The 16,337-nt window shown below is 54.7% G+C and overlaps 2 protein-coding genes across 2 annotated transcripts; both read right to left on the bottom strand.

Annotated features, from left to right (window-relative positions):
- Window positions 1-119: 119 nt before the first annotated feature.
- Window positions 120-2,489, bottom strand: E0L32_008663 (uncharacterized protein; the record flags this gene model as incomplete). The annotated part of the gene is made up of 4 exons (XM_031143542.1): window positions 120-278; window positions 365-1,696; window positions 1,787-2,278; window positions 2,409-2,489. 4 exons carry the CDS (start codon window positions 2,487-2,489, stop codon window positions 120-122), a joined length of 2,064 nt encoding a protein of 687 aa, XP_030992155.1.
- A 965-nt stretch (window positions 2,490-3,454) lies between these two features.
- Window positions 3,455-15,163, bottom strand: E0L32_008662 (uncharacterized protein; the record flags this gene model as incomplete). Its single annotated transcript, XM_031143541.1, has 2 exons — window positions 3,455-4,138; window positions 4,196-15,163. The coding sequence occupies 2 exons, from the start codon at window positions 15,161-15,163 to the stop codon at window positions 3,455-3,457; spliced, it is 11,652 nt and encodes a 3,883-aa protein (XP_030992154.1).
- Between the last annotated feature and the right edge of the window lie 1,174 nt (window positions 15,164-16,337).

The following is a 16,337-nucleotide window of genomic DNA, read 5'->3' as shown; positions in this document are numbered from 1 at the left end:
CCATTATACAATCTACAACATGCACAACTGAGCGGTGAGGTACGATAGAGGGGACACGCATGGCGAAGTTCTACGGACTACCAATCGTTCTATCAAAGTGACAAAGAAAGAAAGAATGTCTACAGCTTCCCCTTCGCATCCACCAGCTCCTCCACCTGGGCAAACTGGTAGTAGTACTCTAGACTCTGCGGGTTGGCCAGCGTGCCGCTCGCCTTGATCTTCTGGCCCGAGACGATCTGCTTGACGGGCAACTCGACCTTCTTGCCGTTGATCGTTGTCTACTTGCACGTCAGCTCCATTCCATTCCATTCTTTTAAAAACCCTCGGTTTGAACAACAGAAAGAAAAGAAGAAGAAAAACTCACCGGAATCTCAGGCGTCTCAAAGATGAACCTGGGCACGTGCCTCTTGCTCAGGTCCCGCGAGATGGCCTCCCTCAGCTCCCGCACGAGCGCCCCGTCGAACCGGTGGCCGGGCCGCATCAGCAGGAAGAGCACGACGCGCTCGTCGTGGTCGACCCCGGGCCGCCGCTGGCCGACGCACAGCGACTCGGCCACGCGGTCCGCGAACCGCCGCTCCACGACGCCGTAGATCTCGGCGGACCCGAAGCGCACTCCGGACGGGTTCAGCACGCCGTCGGCGCGGCCGAGGAAGGCGATGGAGCCCGTGGCCGGGTGCACGGCGCAGAAGTCGCCGTGGGCCCAGACGTGCCGGAACCGCGCGAAGTAGGCGGCGCGGTACCGCGGGCCCGGCGGCGGGCCATCCCCGTCGCCCCAGAAGAAGCAGGGCACGTTGGGGAAGGGGTGCGCGGCGACGAGCTCGCCCGGCGTGCCGGCGTCGACCTCGCGGCCCGCGGCGCCGTCCTCCTCCTCCTGCAGGGAGTCGAAGATGCGGACGTCGACGCCCAGGGACGGGCCCTGCGTGCCGCCGACGTAGACCGGGGTCAGCGGGTTGAGCAGGCCGAAGCAGCCCGCGATGTCGGTGCCGCCCGAGATGTTGCCGAGCTGGACGTGCGCGGGGAACCCCCGGTCGTAGAACCACTCGAACAGCTGGTCCGACAGGACCATGCCCGTGCTCGTCACGACCTCGAGGCTCGACACGTCGGCCACGTCGCGCGGCGCCAGGCCGGCCTTGGCAAACTCGAACATCCAGCGCGGGCTGATGCCGAGCTTGGTGACGCGCTGCCGCTCGACCAGGCGCGCCAGCACGCGGGCGTCGGGCTGGAAGGGCGAGCCGTCGTACAGCACGGCGCGGGCGCCGAAGAGCAAGGGGGCCACGGCGGCGACGTACATGATCCAGCCCGTCGTCGTGTACTGCATCGCGACGGTGTCGCGCGAGACGCGCTCGTGCAGGTGGCCCTCCTTGAAGTAGTTGACCATGCAGCCGCCGACCGAGTGCACGATGGCCTTGGGCATGCCCGTCGTGCCGGACGAGTAGCAGATGAGGTACGGGTCCGAGAAGGGGATGCGCACAAACGGCGGCGGCGGCGGCGCGCCCGCCTCGCGCCCGCCCAGGAAGGAGGCCCAGGTCTCGGCCCGGGGCACGCGCGAGACGTCCTTGGCCTTGGCGAAGCGCGGCACCGAGATGATGCCCGACAGGTTGCTGCACTCCTTCATGCCGTTCATGACCTCGGTCATCTTGTCGCGGAGGTCGATGGTCTTGCCGTTGTAGATGGCCGAGTCGTCCATAAACACCAACTAGAGCAGGCTCATATTAGTCCACGATTCTCCTTTCATCAGTGTCTGTCTGCCTCAGACGGTCACGGGAGGGGTCCCAAAAAAACGAACCTTGGGGTTGACCTGCACCGCCCGCTGCAGTATCCCCGTGACGCCCATGTCCGTCGAGCTGCTGCTGAAGATGCCGCCCAGCCAGCTCGTGCCCAGCCAGACGAGCAGCGTCTCGACGCTGTTGGCCCCGACGACGACGACCCGGTCGCCCCTCTCGAGCCCCCTCGCCGCCAGCGCGGCCGCGACCTTGGCCGCCTCGGCGCGCAGCTCGCCCCACGTGGCCTCGCGCAGCTCGCCGCCGCCCTCGCGCACCGACGTCACGGCGACGTCGGCGTCCCTCTTGGAGCCGGGCGCGTTGGCGTTGGGGTAGAGCATGTTCTCGGCAAAGTTGACGCGGACGCCCTCGAACCAGCGCGGCACGGCGTCGATGGGCGCCGACTCGTCGACCGGCCGGTCGTAGCTCCCCTCGTAGATGTAGCCCGACGAGTCAAAGATCTGCGACCAGAACGCGGAGCGCTGGCTGATGCTGTACTGGTGCAGGTCCTGGAAGGTCTGTAGAGGGCGGAGTAGTGTATTAGAAAACGTCAGCAAGAGATGCCTTGTACATTTATCCCAGGCCGTCATTGAACGATTTTGGGGGTAGTCTACTCGCCTTGAGATTCAATCCGTGTTTCCTGTTCACTTGCTGCATGAACTTGTACATGGCTGTGCTCTTGGGATCTGGGTGCTCCCAGAGCTTCCTGGGGACTGTTGCCGAAGCCATTGTGACCAGTACCAGTTGACCTAGACAGTCTCCTTATTCGATCCTGAAAAGAAAGGACGTCCTTATAAATATAAGGTCGAGGACGAAATCCCAAGCTTCAAAGCTAGTCAGAGATGTGGCAGCAGCCGGGCCGTTAACCCTCAACCGCGACGACCGAAAATGCCCAAGGTCCAGACTAAAAAGGCAAGGCACCGCACCGCGCCCAAGTCGGAGGTATTCCCTAGACGTTCGTGATGAGGGCTTTCAGAGGCCTACAGACATTCCAGAATCTCTCGCTATGAGGCCATGCCAATGATGAGTCGTAGTTCTAACTTTGAGATCGAATGAGGAGGGGGGAAGAGCACAAAGATACGGAGGGGAACACAAAAAGGCGAGGAGTAGTTCCGCAGAGTCTCGAGACCAGGGTAACACACAAACTGCTTACATCCGCTTCCAAAGTGCTTGAGCCCACTTGGTCTGCTGCGGCTTGCCTAGAGTGCGGAGAAAAGTTGGGGTAACAGCGCAGGAGCCGATGACCGGCCCTCTCTGATAGCTCTGATAGCATCACTTAGGCATGTCGAGAGACTGAATGGTGGTGCTAAAATCATAGCTGAATTAGGTCATTCCGAGGAGGCTAGTCTTGACTATCCCGAGCCTCGGCTCTTCTCTTATTGTACAAACTTGCAGCTTTCATCGTGCTTCACACTTTCCTCGCCCCCCAATCCTGTATCAGAAACCAATCGAATGAAGCAGCCGGACGCCAGGCTATTCGCCCAATTTTGCCAACCAAGCCCCGCAGATATCATAAACCCAAGGCAAAAAACAAAGATGATACAACGATAACAACAATAGCCCCGCAGGTGTTCTGCCAGTAATCGTGAAGGAAAAGTAAGCAGAATCGTGATTCGTACACCGCATGCCGCCTGCCGCCTCCAGGAACCCCCTCCTCCATGCAGAGAGCGAGACGGGCCAATCTGTTTGGCCTCTCACATGTACGGCATCCACAAGGCGTCGCACAGAGCCAGGTTCAGTGGGTTGACCGCCTTGGCAATCAGATCGATGACCGTCTGGTTGGCCGGGAGGTTGCCCACAGGAGCCTGCGCGAGACTGACTGCCCGCTTAACAATCATGTCGCTGTTGGTCTGCACCGTCTCTCGCAGTTGCGCCTCGGTGAGGTTGGCGTTGCGATGGCTGCTGGTAAACCAGAACATCATCTCGTCCCTGACAAACAAGGCCAATGCGTGCTCTAGCTCGAACTCGGGCTCGGTGAGGCACCGCGCAATCGCCATGATTGACGCGCTGAAGATTCCTTCCGTCGCCAACGGTCCCATAAGTGTTTGAAGGTTGGGGGTAAGCCGGAAAGGCACCGGCTCTTGATTGTGGAAGAAGGGCTTGGAGGATGCCATGAACGACATAAGTTCGGAACCCCAGATGTTGCCCGAGCCACGAGCGATGCTGATCTTGTGAGGATATCGCTTGTCAATGTAAAGGATGTACGTCATGAAAGTCAATGCCGCAAGCTGGTACGAAAATCGTCGCCTGAACAGCCAGAAAGCCGAGAATTCGGGGTAGGCGCTTTGGAAATACTCCAGCGCAATTGTATGCGGGACCCATTTCTCCTGGATAGCCGTGAGGACCTCCAGTCGAGCCGTTGCTGTACGCTCGCTAGGCTGTGAGGGTGTGTTAGCACTGTGGATTGCATGACTGCCTGCCGCGCCGCAACTTACCTTGGCATCTCCCAAACCTCGGAGCTTCTCCATTGTGAAGAACACAGGCTCATCCTTGGACATGCCGTTGCGTCGGCAGTGATCCTCGTAGATGCCTTGCAGGGTAATGTACGAGGTATCTTCCTGCACAATGCGGATGTGCGGTGCCAGAGGTACCATGAGCGGCAGCGTGAACTGCAGATCACGCCGACGGCTCTCCTTCTTACGGCTGAGGCGTTGGTTAAGTTGTCTGAACAGCTGCAAGATCCTCTCCTCGCGGCGGCAGTGTCTCGCGGCCGGATGCTGCACAGCGAACGAATGTACACTACCGTCGTGGCCGCGAATCTTGAGGCGCCTGTGGGAAACGCCGATAGTCCTGACTAGGTCTACGTTCGGCAAGAAGCGCTCGATCCGGATAAAGTCTTGGTTCTTGTCCTTATGTTGCAAGTACTGGCCCGGGATCTCCACGTCGTCGAACTTCTGATAGCGGAACTCGCTGAGGTGAGGCGAGAATGACTCGAGGGGTAGGTGTGCGGCCCGGCGATCAAGCTTTTCCTCAAACTTGTCCCGCCATTTGCGGAGTTTATGGATGTACTCGAGCATGGTTGGCTTGACCTGAACGAAATCGACCTCAAAGCTAGGTCGGATGTGTGCTGGAAGCACTGTCTCCGCGAATCGAGTGATGTTGGTCTCTGTGGCCGAAGGTAATTTGACGTCTTTTGCGTACGACGTGGGCATGCGGCTCACGTACGCAAGACCGTCGTTCAGGAGCGCCACGATCAGTCGATACGCGTCCTCGTCCGGCGGACACTTGAAATGCTTCTGGATTTGGTCGACCATGGTTTCCATAGACAACGCCAGGAGTGGGAATGCAGACTTGAGCACACTCATTATTTCCTCCGTGAGCTCCCAGGGCGGCTTCTTCTGTGCAGTGCCGTTCTGCTCGTTGCCTTGTCCTTGAGTGTTGCCATTGGCAACAGGGGCAGCAGCAGAAGCCGCTGGAGCGGCAGGCGCGGCAGGTGCCGCAGCTGGGGTTGCAGGTTGATCGGTGCCCTCAGTCTTCACTGGTTGCGGTGTCTCCCCATTCGCGGTCGCGGGTCTCGAACCTCCCTCAGCCTTGGCGGGGACAGGAGTATCCTGTTTGGGCTGTGAGGGGGAGCTGCTCGGCTTGGACGCCGCAGCCGCAGACTGGGCGCGCTGTTGACGAGCCTTGGCCTTGGCCTCTTGATTCTTCTTGATCGCCAGCATGTCTTCCCGGTTCGTTCGCAGTTGGAAGTAGAGCGCCTGAGGATACGACTTGGCAATCTTGACAAGAATGGTATGGACGCGCGGGGCCTCCTTGTGGCCAAGTCCTGTCAAGAGCTGAGGAATGAATGTGATCCAGTACCAGGTGGGTGTCTCGCCCTTGAAATCATCAAAGCCAGCCGCAATTGTGCCATGGGCATCATCCAGACTCAAGAGCCACAGGATTCTGGCGATGAGTTTTCGAGACTTGGCACTCTTGTAGCTGCCTGCTGCTTGAAGGTAGCAGGTGACTGCTTGACGAGCAGAGTTCATGTCGGTCGGGTCCTCCTTGAACTTCCTATCGTTGAAGTAGCCCCATTCAGCCCACGCCTTGGCAGCGGTGATGTCGAAGTAGAGGGCAGTCCCATAAGCATTGTCTGCTTCATCCTTCTGCTTCAACTTTTCCAAGAACATTCCCTTGAGAGTGTAGAACTCGGCCTTTTGAGGTGCACTAAAGTAGTTAAGATTGGTGTTGTTGATCACATCCAATCCACTCGTCAGCTCGTCCGGATTCTGGTAATGGCACTTGGCCTGCTCTCTAAGTTTGAGGAACGCTTCTTGAATCTCGATATTGGGGAGCGTATAGATGCGGCTGAGTTGATTGATGCAGACCTCGGGCAGGTTGTGCTTCCGGGCGACATGAGCGAAGCGATTGATAATCCAGGCCGTCTCGTGGTAGCCTCGGTAAGCAAAGGAGACACCTCCAGCTGCCGAGTTTTGTGGCTGCAGAAGCTGAAGGTAAGTGGCATTGATGAGTCCGAAAATATGCTGACGCCATGTCACAAGGTCTTGCCAAGCCGTGATATCGTCCCAGGTATTGGGCAAGCGGTCACGCCAGGCACCCAAAAGCAGCTTGAGCTCGCCAGACTTCACGTCCAGGTTGGCTTGAGTAGTGTTGGCGAGGCTTCCACAGATGACGCTGGCATCATGAAGCTCCACTAGCTGTTGGAAGTTCTGCAGCAGCGGAATATGTGCGTTTGTGAGAAGCACCGGCAGCTGGTGCCACTTCCTGATAGACAGCTGGATTGCCTCATCGGTGACTCGACTGAACTCCTGCAGACTCTCTTGTTTATTGTGGAACTTCAGAAGCGACATGAACGCTTGGAAGAAAGCCCGCCGAGGAGTCGGGGCATCCATGACGCCCTTGATCACGCCATCTAGTTGCTCGCGTGAGGTTGGGTCTTGCCAGGTTTCTGGGTTGCGCCAAGCGCACTCCAACAGCAGATCTTGGAAGTTCTCATGCTTTGCGAAGTCCTGCAAAATCTCCCATTGCTGCAACTTCTGTGCGCAAAGGACCCAGTGATCCTCCCACAACATGTATTCGCCTTGCGAGAATGGGATGACTCCAGTCCGAGCCTTTATCTGGGCTGCTTCATACATCTTCTGCGCCTTGTCCCACATGCCGTTTTGCTCGTAGGAGAGGGCTGCATTTGTCTCGACGAATTGGCAACGGCGTCTCCAGGTTCCGTAGAAGAGATCATCCTCCTGCAAAGCAGCATACAGCTCGACGAGCGCATCAAGAGTGCTCTCTCTAACATTATTAGAGTCGACCTCTGGCTTGATGGCTGCGTTCTCGAGTTGGACCAGAGCCGTGTACCAGGCGTCAAAGGTTTTGGCTTCATATTTGAGAACGTGAGGAGGAATCCTGCATTCTGGCCAAGACTTGGCAGCGCCCGCGAGGAGGGATTGAATCACATTCGGACGTTTCTCCAGTTGCCGAGTATGGAAGTCCTTGGTCAGGAGTACGACCAAGCCACGTTCGAGATCGGTGCGCTCTTCCCGCACTGTCGCTGACCAGAACATGGGGAACAGAGCTACCCAGAGCTCATGCGCGAGCTTGGAATCGATGTGCTGAAGTTGGGTGAGTGGCTCGACAATGTCTCGAATCTTGACATCGCCTAGCTCGGAAGCGAACTTCCGATGTCCCGCCATGAAGGCTTCATACTTGTCATCAGCCATTGTCGTAGGCTCCCTTGCATCTTTCGCATAGGTGTTGAAGAGAACTGATGGTCGAACAAGCCGAGGATCTTGAGGGTGCAGCTGTGCAGCTGCGCTAGTCTCGACCGCGCCCAGGAGAAGCTGTGAAGCCTGTGCTAACCAGTACGAGTCTGCAAGGGTATCCCAGTTCTGCGATGTGATGACATACGAAAGACGGGCACTCGCAGTTCTAGTCAGGCTCCGGTCAAAGATGGTCATGAAACGGCTGCGCATCTCGACATCTTGTGCTCTCGTACCGATGAGGAATGCGTGCTCCAAGCGCACAGTAAGCTCTGTGCGGGTGATCTTAGGATCCTCGTAGATGCGAATGACGAGCGCCAAAAACTTTTGGAGCATGGTTGGGTCTTGTCTATGCTCAAAAGAAAGCATCTTGTGAAGAACAGCGGTCTTTTCTTTCAGCGTTGGCCAGGTGCCCTCAGACCGGAAAATCCAGTCTTCGACCATGTCCAAGATCTTCTCACATAGTGCGATGTGTTGCGACTTCTCGACCAACGTTGCAAGGACGCTGAGGAAAGGTCGTCGATTATCGCCAAGGATTTCCATGCGCTTGGCAGTCACATCGATTGCTTTCAGGATCAGGCCCGACTGAATCTCCAGGTCATACTCATTCATCTGAACCGGCGCGTTGGGATCTTGTGAACGAGGGTTAGGAGCACCTAGGTTGGAAACGGCGGTGTAGTGTGAGATGTGATCACGGGCAAGCTTTGATTGCAAGGACTTCATGATAGCCGGTACGTGATTGTCGATGGTCGAAGGGCGTCGATTACCCAGAGACCAGAGAATGTTGATACCGGCCACGTAGTTTCCAGCATTCATGGTCTCGGTCGCGATGTTGGAAAGGAAGGCAATAATCTCTGACGGCTGGCTCTCAGACTCGCCTTCTGCATCAGCATCTTCCATCGTGACATCCTCTGAATCAACAGGCACGGCGTCAAGCACCCTCTTGATGGTGGACTTCAAGACCCGACCATCATCGAATTTTGGGTCCGCAAGATGGAGACAGTCTTGGAGCTCGGGCTTATCCGACTTGAGACACCGTTCCAACACCTTTTGCACTTTCTCCATGTTCCTCAGGATCCAGTCGTCAGATTTGAAGTTCAAGATGATGCGCACGACTTGGAGGGTATTGATGATGTTTGTGACGAACTTCTCATCGTGTTTCTCTCGGTCTCCCGGATCTGCCGCGAGGATAGTGGTGGTCCGCTCGCTTGCTAGAATGACTTCGGTGACGTTGGGGAATAGGTCGACATCGAGATCACCCCAATACTGTGGTTGCAATAGGTTATAGAGCAAAGCCATTGCCCTGTTGCAGAGGTCTGTGGAAACAGGCAATATAGAGGCATCGAGAGGTCTCTGAGATGGTAATCGATACCTCTCAGGCAGCTGAGCAATGAACTCGACAAGATAGCGCACCATCTTTTGTCGACCGACGGGAGGGATGATAAACTCCGATTTCTCGGCAACAGGGCCTTGCCGAGACGCTGCCGGGGAGGAGGTTTGCGAATCGCTGTCCAACTTGCGCTTCTTGGAATTCGGAGATTCTGACACAGCGCGCGGCGGGGCAGCCAATTTGCCTTCCACACGTCGCTGCTCCCATAACCAGATCAACCACATCATGTGCAGTGCCAACTTCTTGCTCTCATTAGAGGCATTCGGTGGCGCTGCAACCTTACGCAGAGATGTGATGATGAGCATGGCGAATTTGTCACGAGACTCGAAGAACAAGTCCGGGTGCTTGGTCAGGAATTGGAAGATGCTGGTCATCTGCTGAACGTTCTGTCCTTCCTCGGCCAGAATACGGCGAGGTGCTACAGCCCACAATGCAGGCTGCACCGAAGCGCAGCGCTTTGGCAGTACGGGCGCCATCAATTCCAACGCTTGTGTGACCAGCGTTCGACCCTCATTGTGGTTGACCTTCAACAACGACGAATACACTTGCGATACGATCTTAGCGGGAGTGTCGTAGTGAGCGATGAAGTAGCCAATAACCACATAAGCAGCATGCTTATTGATCACATCGTCCAGTCGAATGTATGTCCAGCCAAACTTGATGATATCCTTACGGGCGTCTTGAAGGTTGGCATGGTGGTACTTGACGAGCATGGCGGAGAGCTGAAGAACCTCCATGCGTGTGTGGTCGATTCCAGGCTGAAGAAGGTCGTCTTGCGGATCTGCTAGATTGACCCTCCAGATCTTTGCATTGATCGAATCGATGACGGTCTTATCCATCAAACGCACATTCTTATTCTGGTCTGACTGGTTCCAGTGACGCATCACGTCCATTGCAACAATCGGATTGACGATGTAATGAAGAAGGAAGCATTTCGTCCTCTGCGACGCTGTCTTGCCAGCGTACACTTCAAGACATCGCAAGATCATCGTCTTCCAGAACTCGACCGACTCGTTGCAGATAATCTGTTTGTAGAGGTAGGAGAAGAAAGTCTGCGTAGCGGGAAGACCATTGGAAGTGATGTTTTCCACCAGACCCAGGAGCGAGTTGAAGTCCTTGGAGTTCAGCTCGAGAGCTTTGGTCAAGATGAAAACAAGCTGCTCCATAGCCTGAACACCTCCAAGTCTGAGGTTCGGCTGCAAAGTATTGGCTTTCAAGTGGCGCTGCAAGTCTTTGCCAGCATCCCTGAGCCAATCGAGATTCTCCTTCTTCTCGACCCAGGAGACTGAGCCAGGGAAATGACACAGGGCATCGAGGATGTTGATGGTGTTGATGACGGCTGCATGCTTTGTCTCTTTGCCCTCAGTCGAGATGTCTCTGCAGATCTTGATCAGACCTTCGACATTCTTGACCGCAAAATCCCTGAGAGGCGTGCTCGCCTCGGCGCGGAGCACTTGCGCGAGGAATCGACCATATTTCACGTCCTCAATCTTACCCAGAAGAAAGTTCCAGATTTCTTCGGGGTACCTGTTGAGGTACATATACAGAGGAGGCCGAAAAATGCTGTGCTGGGTACGGCGGAGTTTCTCTTCCAGGTCTAGAGCAGTGTCTATCACACGCTCTTTGAACTGCTTGGCAGCATCAGGAAGCAGGTGGAAGATGTTGAAGACAGCTGCAATGACCTTCATAGCCTGGTTCTGCTCAAAGAACGTGAATGAGATCTGTTGCAAGCCGTTGGGGTCAGCAAGGACCTTGATATGGTCCAGGAGACGCGAGCCAATCTCGACTTTGAAGTAGGTCGTCAACAACCGCAACAGCCGGTCAAGGTTATCAAGCCCATGTGTACTGAGACGCTTCGGGTCTTGAAGGCTCGCGAGGACTGGGCGTAGACCAGACTGAAGTAAATCTCGTGGAAGCTTGTTGGTATGCGACAAGACTCGCTTCAACGCGTCATTGGCGGCTTCAATGGTAGGCTTCGATTCTTGGTAGAGGCATTTGAAAAACACAGCGACAATCTTGGTACGGGTAGGGTTGTTAGGCCCCTTCATGAACTCCTCGAAGTCCATTGCAGTGCTCAAGATCTTGATGCACGAAACACGCAGGTTGACAATGAAATCATGTGTCCTGAATTCGCCTGGCTTGCCCGCCAGAGACTCATCACTAGCATCTGATAAAGCGAGAGACTCCATCAGAAGACGATTGAGGTTGTCGTCGAATGCAACGAAGTCAGGTTTCAATGTCATGTAATAAGTTACAGCATCGATGAACCCGATCTGGATGTTGAATGGGAGGGCGCGAAGAGGTTTGTGGTAGATTGGCTGAAGCAATCGGTCCTTGTAAGGCTCGATAAGCTCCCAGATCTCTGTATTCGCGGCCTTGGCAATGAGTCCCAAGGACTTCCTCGCAGTCTCACGAACATGCCGATTCATGTGAGAAAGCTCATTGTTGAGAACGAGGCAGACTTGTGACAGGCGGGGTTGTTTCTGAGGAGGCTGGCCAGGTTGGGATGGAACTGGAAGAGCATCCTCCTTTTTGATGTTCTTGGTCACTCTATGGAGGAGGACCTCGAGGGTGTCTTGTGCAGACCGCCTGGTTTTCTCGGGGAGATCCTGAGGCATGTCTTTGATGACGTACATCAGAGCGCGGATGAAATCCATCTGCTTATTCGCAACCCAGGGGTCGCCCAAGTCGATCTTTGTGAGCAGGATATGAATACCTACGCTGCCACCATTCTTGGTGAACCACTCTTCCTCGTAGCAACCGTGACAAAAGGTTGTCGCAAGGTGGCTGAAGAAGTTGAGTCGACTCGCAATCTGGGGTTCCGACCCAAAGATCGTGACTGCTGAATTGTATACCTCGATGATCGCCCGCTGGGCAGCGTCTCGCACATCTGGATGTTCAGACGCCAGAGACTCGAGAACCGCATCTGAAAGGACTCTGGTGTCGAGGCAAAGAGGCCCTTCCCCGGACGTGACATCGAAAGGATTTGTTGCCTTCTTCAGGTCCACCAGTGTCCGACCAATCTCAAGAATGGTGAAGTGATGGCAGATGTTGATGAGGAATTCATCAGCCTCGTCTTTGAACTCGGGAATTGACTGTGCGAACATGATGGTTTTGATGAGCCGCTTCAAAACATCGTTTTGATCATCCTTCTTGGCCACCGAGTGCTCCCGCTCCGAAGTTTTGAACACCGAAAAGTCAGCGTCGGACTTTCTCTGGAGAATATCCTGCGCCTGGAGGCGTAGGAGCCGAGGTAGATCATCCGGGAGGTTGTCGAACCCGATACGCAATTTCAACTGAGCCTTGACCATTTGGAAAGCTTGCTTCTTATAGTAGATGTCGGGCTGCTTGGTGTTGTTGCTCCTCGCAGCCTTAGGGGTTTCCATGATCTTGGCGATTGCGAATCCGACGCCTAGGTCAGCAGGAAAAGCCCGATCCCGCTTAGAACCGATAAGCCGCACGTCGAAACTAGAGGCATCATCGACATATTTTGTGTACTCAAGTGGCAGTGCATCAGTCATGAACTTCCTGTTGCGGCCGCCAAGCTTTCCAAGGATCCGCATTGTGGTATGCGCATGGAAGTGGCTATAGGGATGCGGCTTCAAGTGGTCGAATAGAGCAGTCATAAGCTCATCGATGACCGGCGCCATGATGGGGTCCAGATAGTCCGCAGTAAGATTGTCAACGCAAAGCTCGAGTGTACGCAAGCCTTGGCCTACCAAATCGGAGCCAGCACGAAGTGCAACGACTAGGGGACGCATCAAAAAGCTGAGGTGCGGCAACAGATTGCTCAGGCGAGCCGGGACGGTGAGACAAAGCTCAACGTACAAGTCTCGCTCAGCAGGCTTTCGAGCAGCCAGCAGTAGGTTGTTCAGGACTTCGAGAAGCATCTCCAGTAGCGGAAGTATTTGCTTGTAGAGATGCTCAAACTTGCCACCTCCAATGCTTCGAAACAACGAACGCAGGAGAATGAAGTAGTTGGTTGGCTCCTCGGCTCGAGTTGAGAGCTCGATCGACTTGGTAACAATGTCGATCACATGCGGGAGGAGGACTTGCTCATTCTGGCTAGCGAACAATGTGACTGCCATGAATGCCAATTTGAACAAGCGCAGCAGGATGGACGACTTATGCATATCTGATGAACCGACGTCCTCAATACGCTCCATCAGGAATTTGAGAAGCATGCCGCAAAAACTTGGTGATGTGGCCTCGCTGGCAAGAAAGAACTGGGGAATGTGTAGAAGGCCTGTGTGTTCCGAGATCATCTCGTAGAGACGTGGAATTTCTTGCTGGAATACCTCATGGAAAGTTGCCGGGTCGATGCAATGGAAGACCGTGGCAAAGGTTTCCAAAAGCTCCTTCTCCTCCTTGCTACTGGATACCATGTAGAAATTGGCCATGTACTCCACTGTAGAGGCATGGGGCGAGTCGACGGGGGGCTTGTCAATCTCGTAGTAGCGAAAGACATAGGCGCCTTCGCGAAACAGCTTGACAATGACCTGCACTTCCTCTGCCGTGAAGCCATACGAGACATCTGGCCAGTGGCCAGGCGCATTCGCTGCCTCGATGCTGATGTGAGGGTTGCAAAATTTGAGCTGATAGAACGTGTTCTTGAGGCCATTCATCAAGGTCTTGAACAAAAACTTGTTGTCCACGATCGGGTCCGCGCCACGCTCTCGCGGATTGGATGTCTTGATTGGCATGGCATTGAAGATGTCGATCTCATCCCATTGAGGCGGGTGTTCCTTGTCTGCAAGATACGTCTCTGTTGCCGCCTCAGACTGGTGTTGGCTGTACTGTTTTGAGAGCTTGACTGCGTTCTCGTATTGCCGGTTCATGGCGGCAAACTTGTCCCCAATGGCATTGAGAATGAGCATCAGGTAGTGCCTCGCGTCTACCTTGTTCTCCATCTTGGCGATGCATTCAGCCATGTTGAGTAGGAGCTTGGCGCTCATGGTCTGGAAGCTGGTCCCTGGAAAGTTGTCCTGGAGATTCTTTGTGTAGACCTCGACAGTCTTGCGTATCTGTTCGGGTGACAGCGATTCGCGAACATGATGGATCAGGTCCGCAAGCATACTAAAAGCCAGCGGACGCATGCCCTCATATACGGTCAAACCCTCTCCAATGAGGGTGCGCTCTTCGAGTAGATCATCAATCTTGCTCAAGAAGATCTTCCTGAAGTTGAAATTGATGATATGCCGAATCGCAACCAGGAGCTCCTTGCGGGCTCCTGACTTCTCCTTGGGACAATCCTTGAGAAGTCGAACGATGATATCGGGAAGCGTCGGCAGGAAATCGGTCAATTGCTGGGCATATTGACGCAAGAGATAGGCAAGAAAGCTGGTGACCTTAACTTGTGCCGTGATGAACTCTCCAAAGGCAGCTCGGTTCTTGATATTCGGACTCACACCGGTGAAGATAGTTCCTTTCGCTGCAGCTTCGGTATGGGCCTGCTCCTGCGCCTTTGCTTGCAAGCAGAGGACACTCTTAATAAGAGGAACGAAAGCCTTCACATTCTGAGGAACGGCGCTGCGGTGGATCTGGAAAATGGAAACGACAATGATCGGGCACTCGGAGAGGACTTTGAAGGACGACCAGCCCTTTAGGAGCGGTCGGGAAGCTTGCTGTTGCTGATCGAAGTCTGGTGCCGGCGCCACAGGGGAGCCTGGCCCGGATTGATGCTGAAACGTTGTCTGCGATGCGCCAGGTGTTGATGGTGCGCCAGGAGCGCTGCCCGCAGCAGGTGCATTGTCGAGCTGTTCCTTAACAACACGATCCATCTGCTCAAACAGCTCTTGTATCAGAGTCAGGAAAGGTTGGACCTTTCCACTCAGCGATTTCTGCTGATGCCGAAGGATATCGGATATGACTTTGACACATATTGTCGCATTCTCCTCGTTGTCATTCTTGACGAGGGTCATCAACAGGTCGACTACCTCTTCTGCGTACGGCTCGAACGGCTCGGGGGGTGACGTGCCCGTGGGCAATCGATGTAGGATCTCGAGAACACAGTTCCTGAGTTTCTGGTCGTTGGAGTTGCTCTGGAAGATGCATGGTCCTCGCAGTATGTGCACGATGATCGGCATTACCCGCTTAAGGAATTGCGGATATATCTGGGGACTCGTGTAATGGTCGAGACTGTCGCGTAGAGCGATCGCGGCCTCGAATTTGACCTTCGCTTCTACTCGCAGGGCCTTGCTGTTAGTACGTGGGGGACCGCAGACAAGAGGGGCAGTTCTGGAGGCATTGAGAAGGCACGTACCATTGTCAGGAGTGCTGAGCCGCTTCAGTATATCGTCTATCACGTTGCTCGCCATGATTGCGGCATAAGGGTTTCCCAGTCGTGAGGTTGTGCCCCACGCCTGAGTTCCCCGTGAAGAATGGGCAAGAATGCGTCTCTGACTGCAGGTCAAGGCAGGGAGACTGCGCAGCGGAAGAATGGAAGTGAAGAAGCTACGCAACACGCGTTGCCAGCATTAAATGGTATTTTATTGGTCGCAAGAGGGGTATCTCATTGATGAAAATGTGAAAGGAAAAGAAAAGCAGGCAGAGGCCCAGATTTGCGCACACGATGCGCTGCGTGCTTCACCAGGCTCAGGTATGGGAAGGTGCTGTGGAGGCTGCAACACGTCGCAGCCAAAAAAGTCGAGAAAGCGCGAAGCTGGGGGGACGGCTTGCCAAATTCAAAAGGCGCTAGGCGCTGCAAGTATGTTTTTCCATCAAAATGCGTGTGCTAATTGGCCTGTAAGTCAATGCGGGGTCTTTTCTTACAAGGGTAAGGCGCGCGGATTAGACATCTAGCACCTTCATGCTTATCTTATCGATAAGAATCTCCCGGGACTCTGGACCCGGTAGTCAGCGCTTCCAACATCGATTCAACAACTCCCTGCAAGTTCCAGCATTCGATACTGGTGGTTGTTGTCATCATGTGGATCAGTCTTTTCTGATTGATGTCAAACAAAATACTCCAAGTTGAGGTTCAAATGCATTTGCAACATCCCGCTTCTCGCCTAGCACCGCGAACCACAACAAGCGTACGCGTGGACCAGACTGGGCTAAAGGTTGAGAGTATTGCCTCTGGTGGTGTCCTGCAAGACTCAGTGTCATAATCAACATCTTGTCAACACAGAGAAGAGCCAGTGCGAAGATTGGGTGTGGACTTGGGGCAAAGCGAACAGCATTTTGCTACAGCTCTCATGCCTTCTATGCCGTTGGCTTCACTATGCAGGCCAAAACGAGGACCCAACACTAGAAACACTGGGCGTTACCACCGTGGCCTTTCACCAACTCTGGCATTGCCGCACCCCGACTGATTGGAAGTGGCAGTTGTTTTCTACACAGCTCTTGAAGTACTCGCCGGTCTTGATCACTCGCGCACATTATCTTGACTCGCACCATCCGCCCGGCGCGGCCAATAAGCGTTGGGAGATGAGCACTTGTAGCCTTGCCGCTTGCTCGAGGCTCTTACCATAACTCTGACTAACATATACA

This window comes from Thyridium curvatum, assembly GCF_004353045.1.
Source record: "Thyridium curvatum strain D216 chromosome Unknown NODE_58_length_281357_cov_77.750052, whole genome shotgun sequence".
Classification (NCBI taxonomy): Eukaryota; Fungi; Ascomycota; class Sordariomycetes; order Thyridiales; family Thyridiaceae; genus Thyridium; species Thyridium curvatum.
Note: the sequence above shows the minus strand (reverse complement) of the source record. Positions and strands in the feature narration are given on the sequence as shown.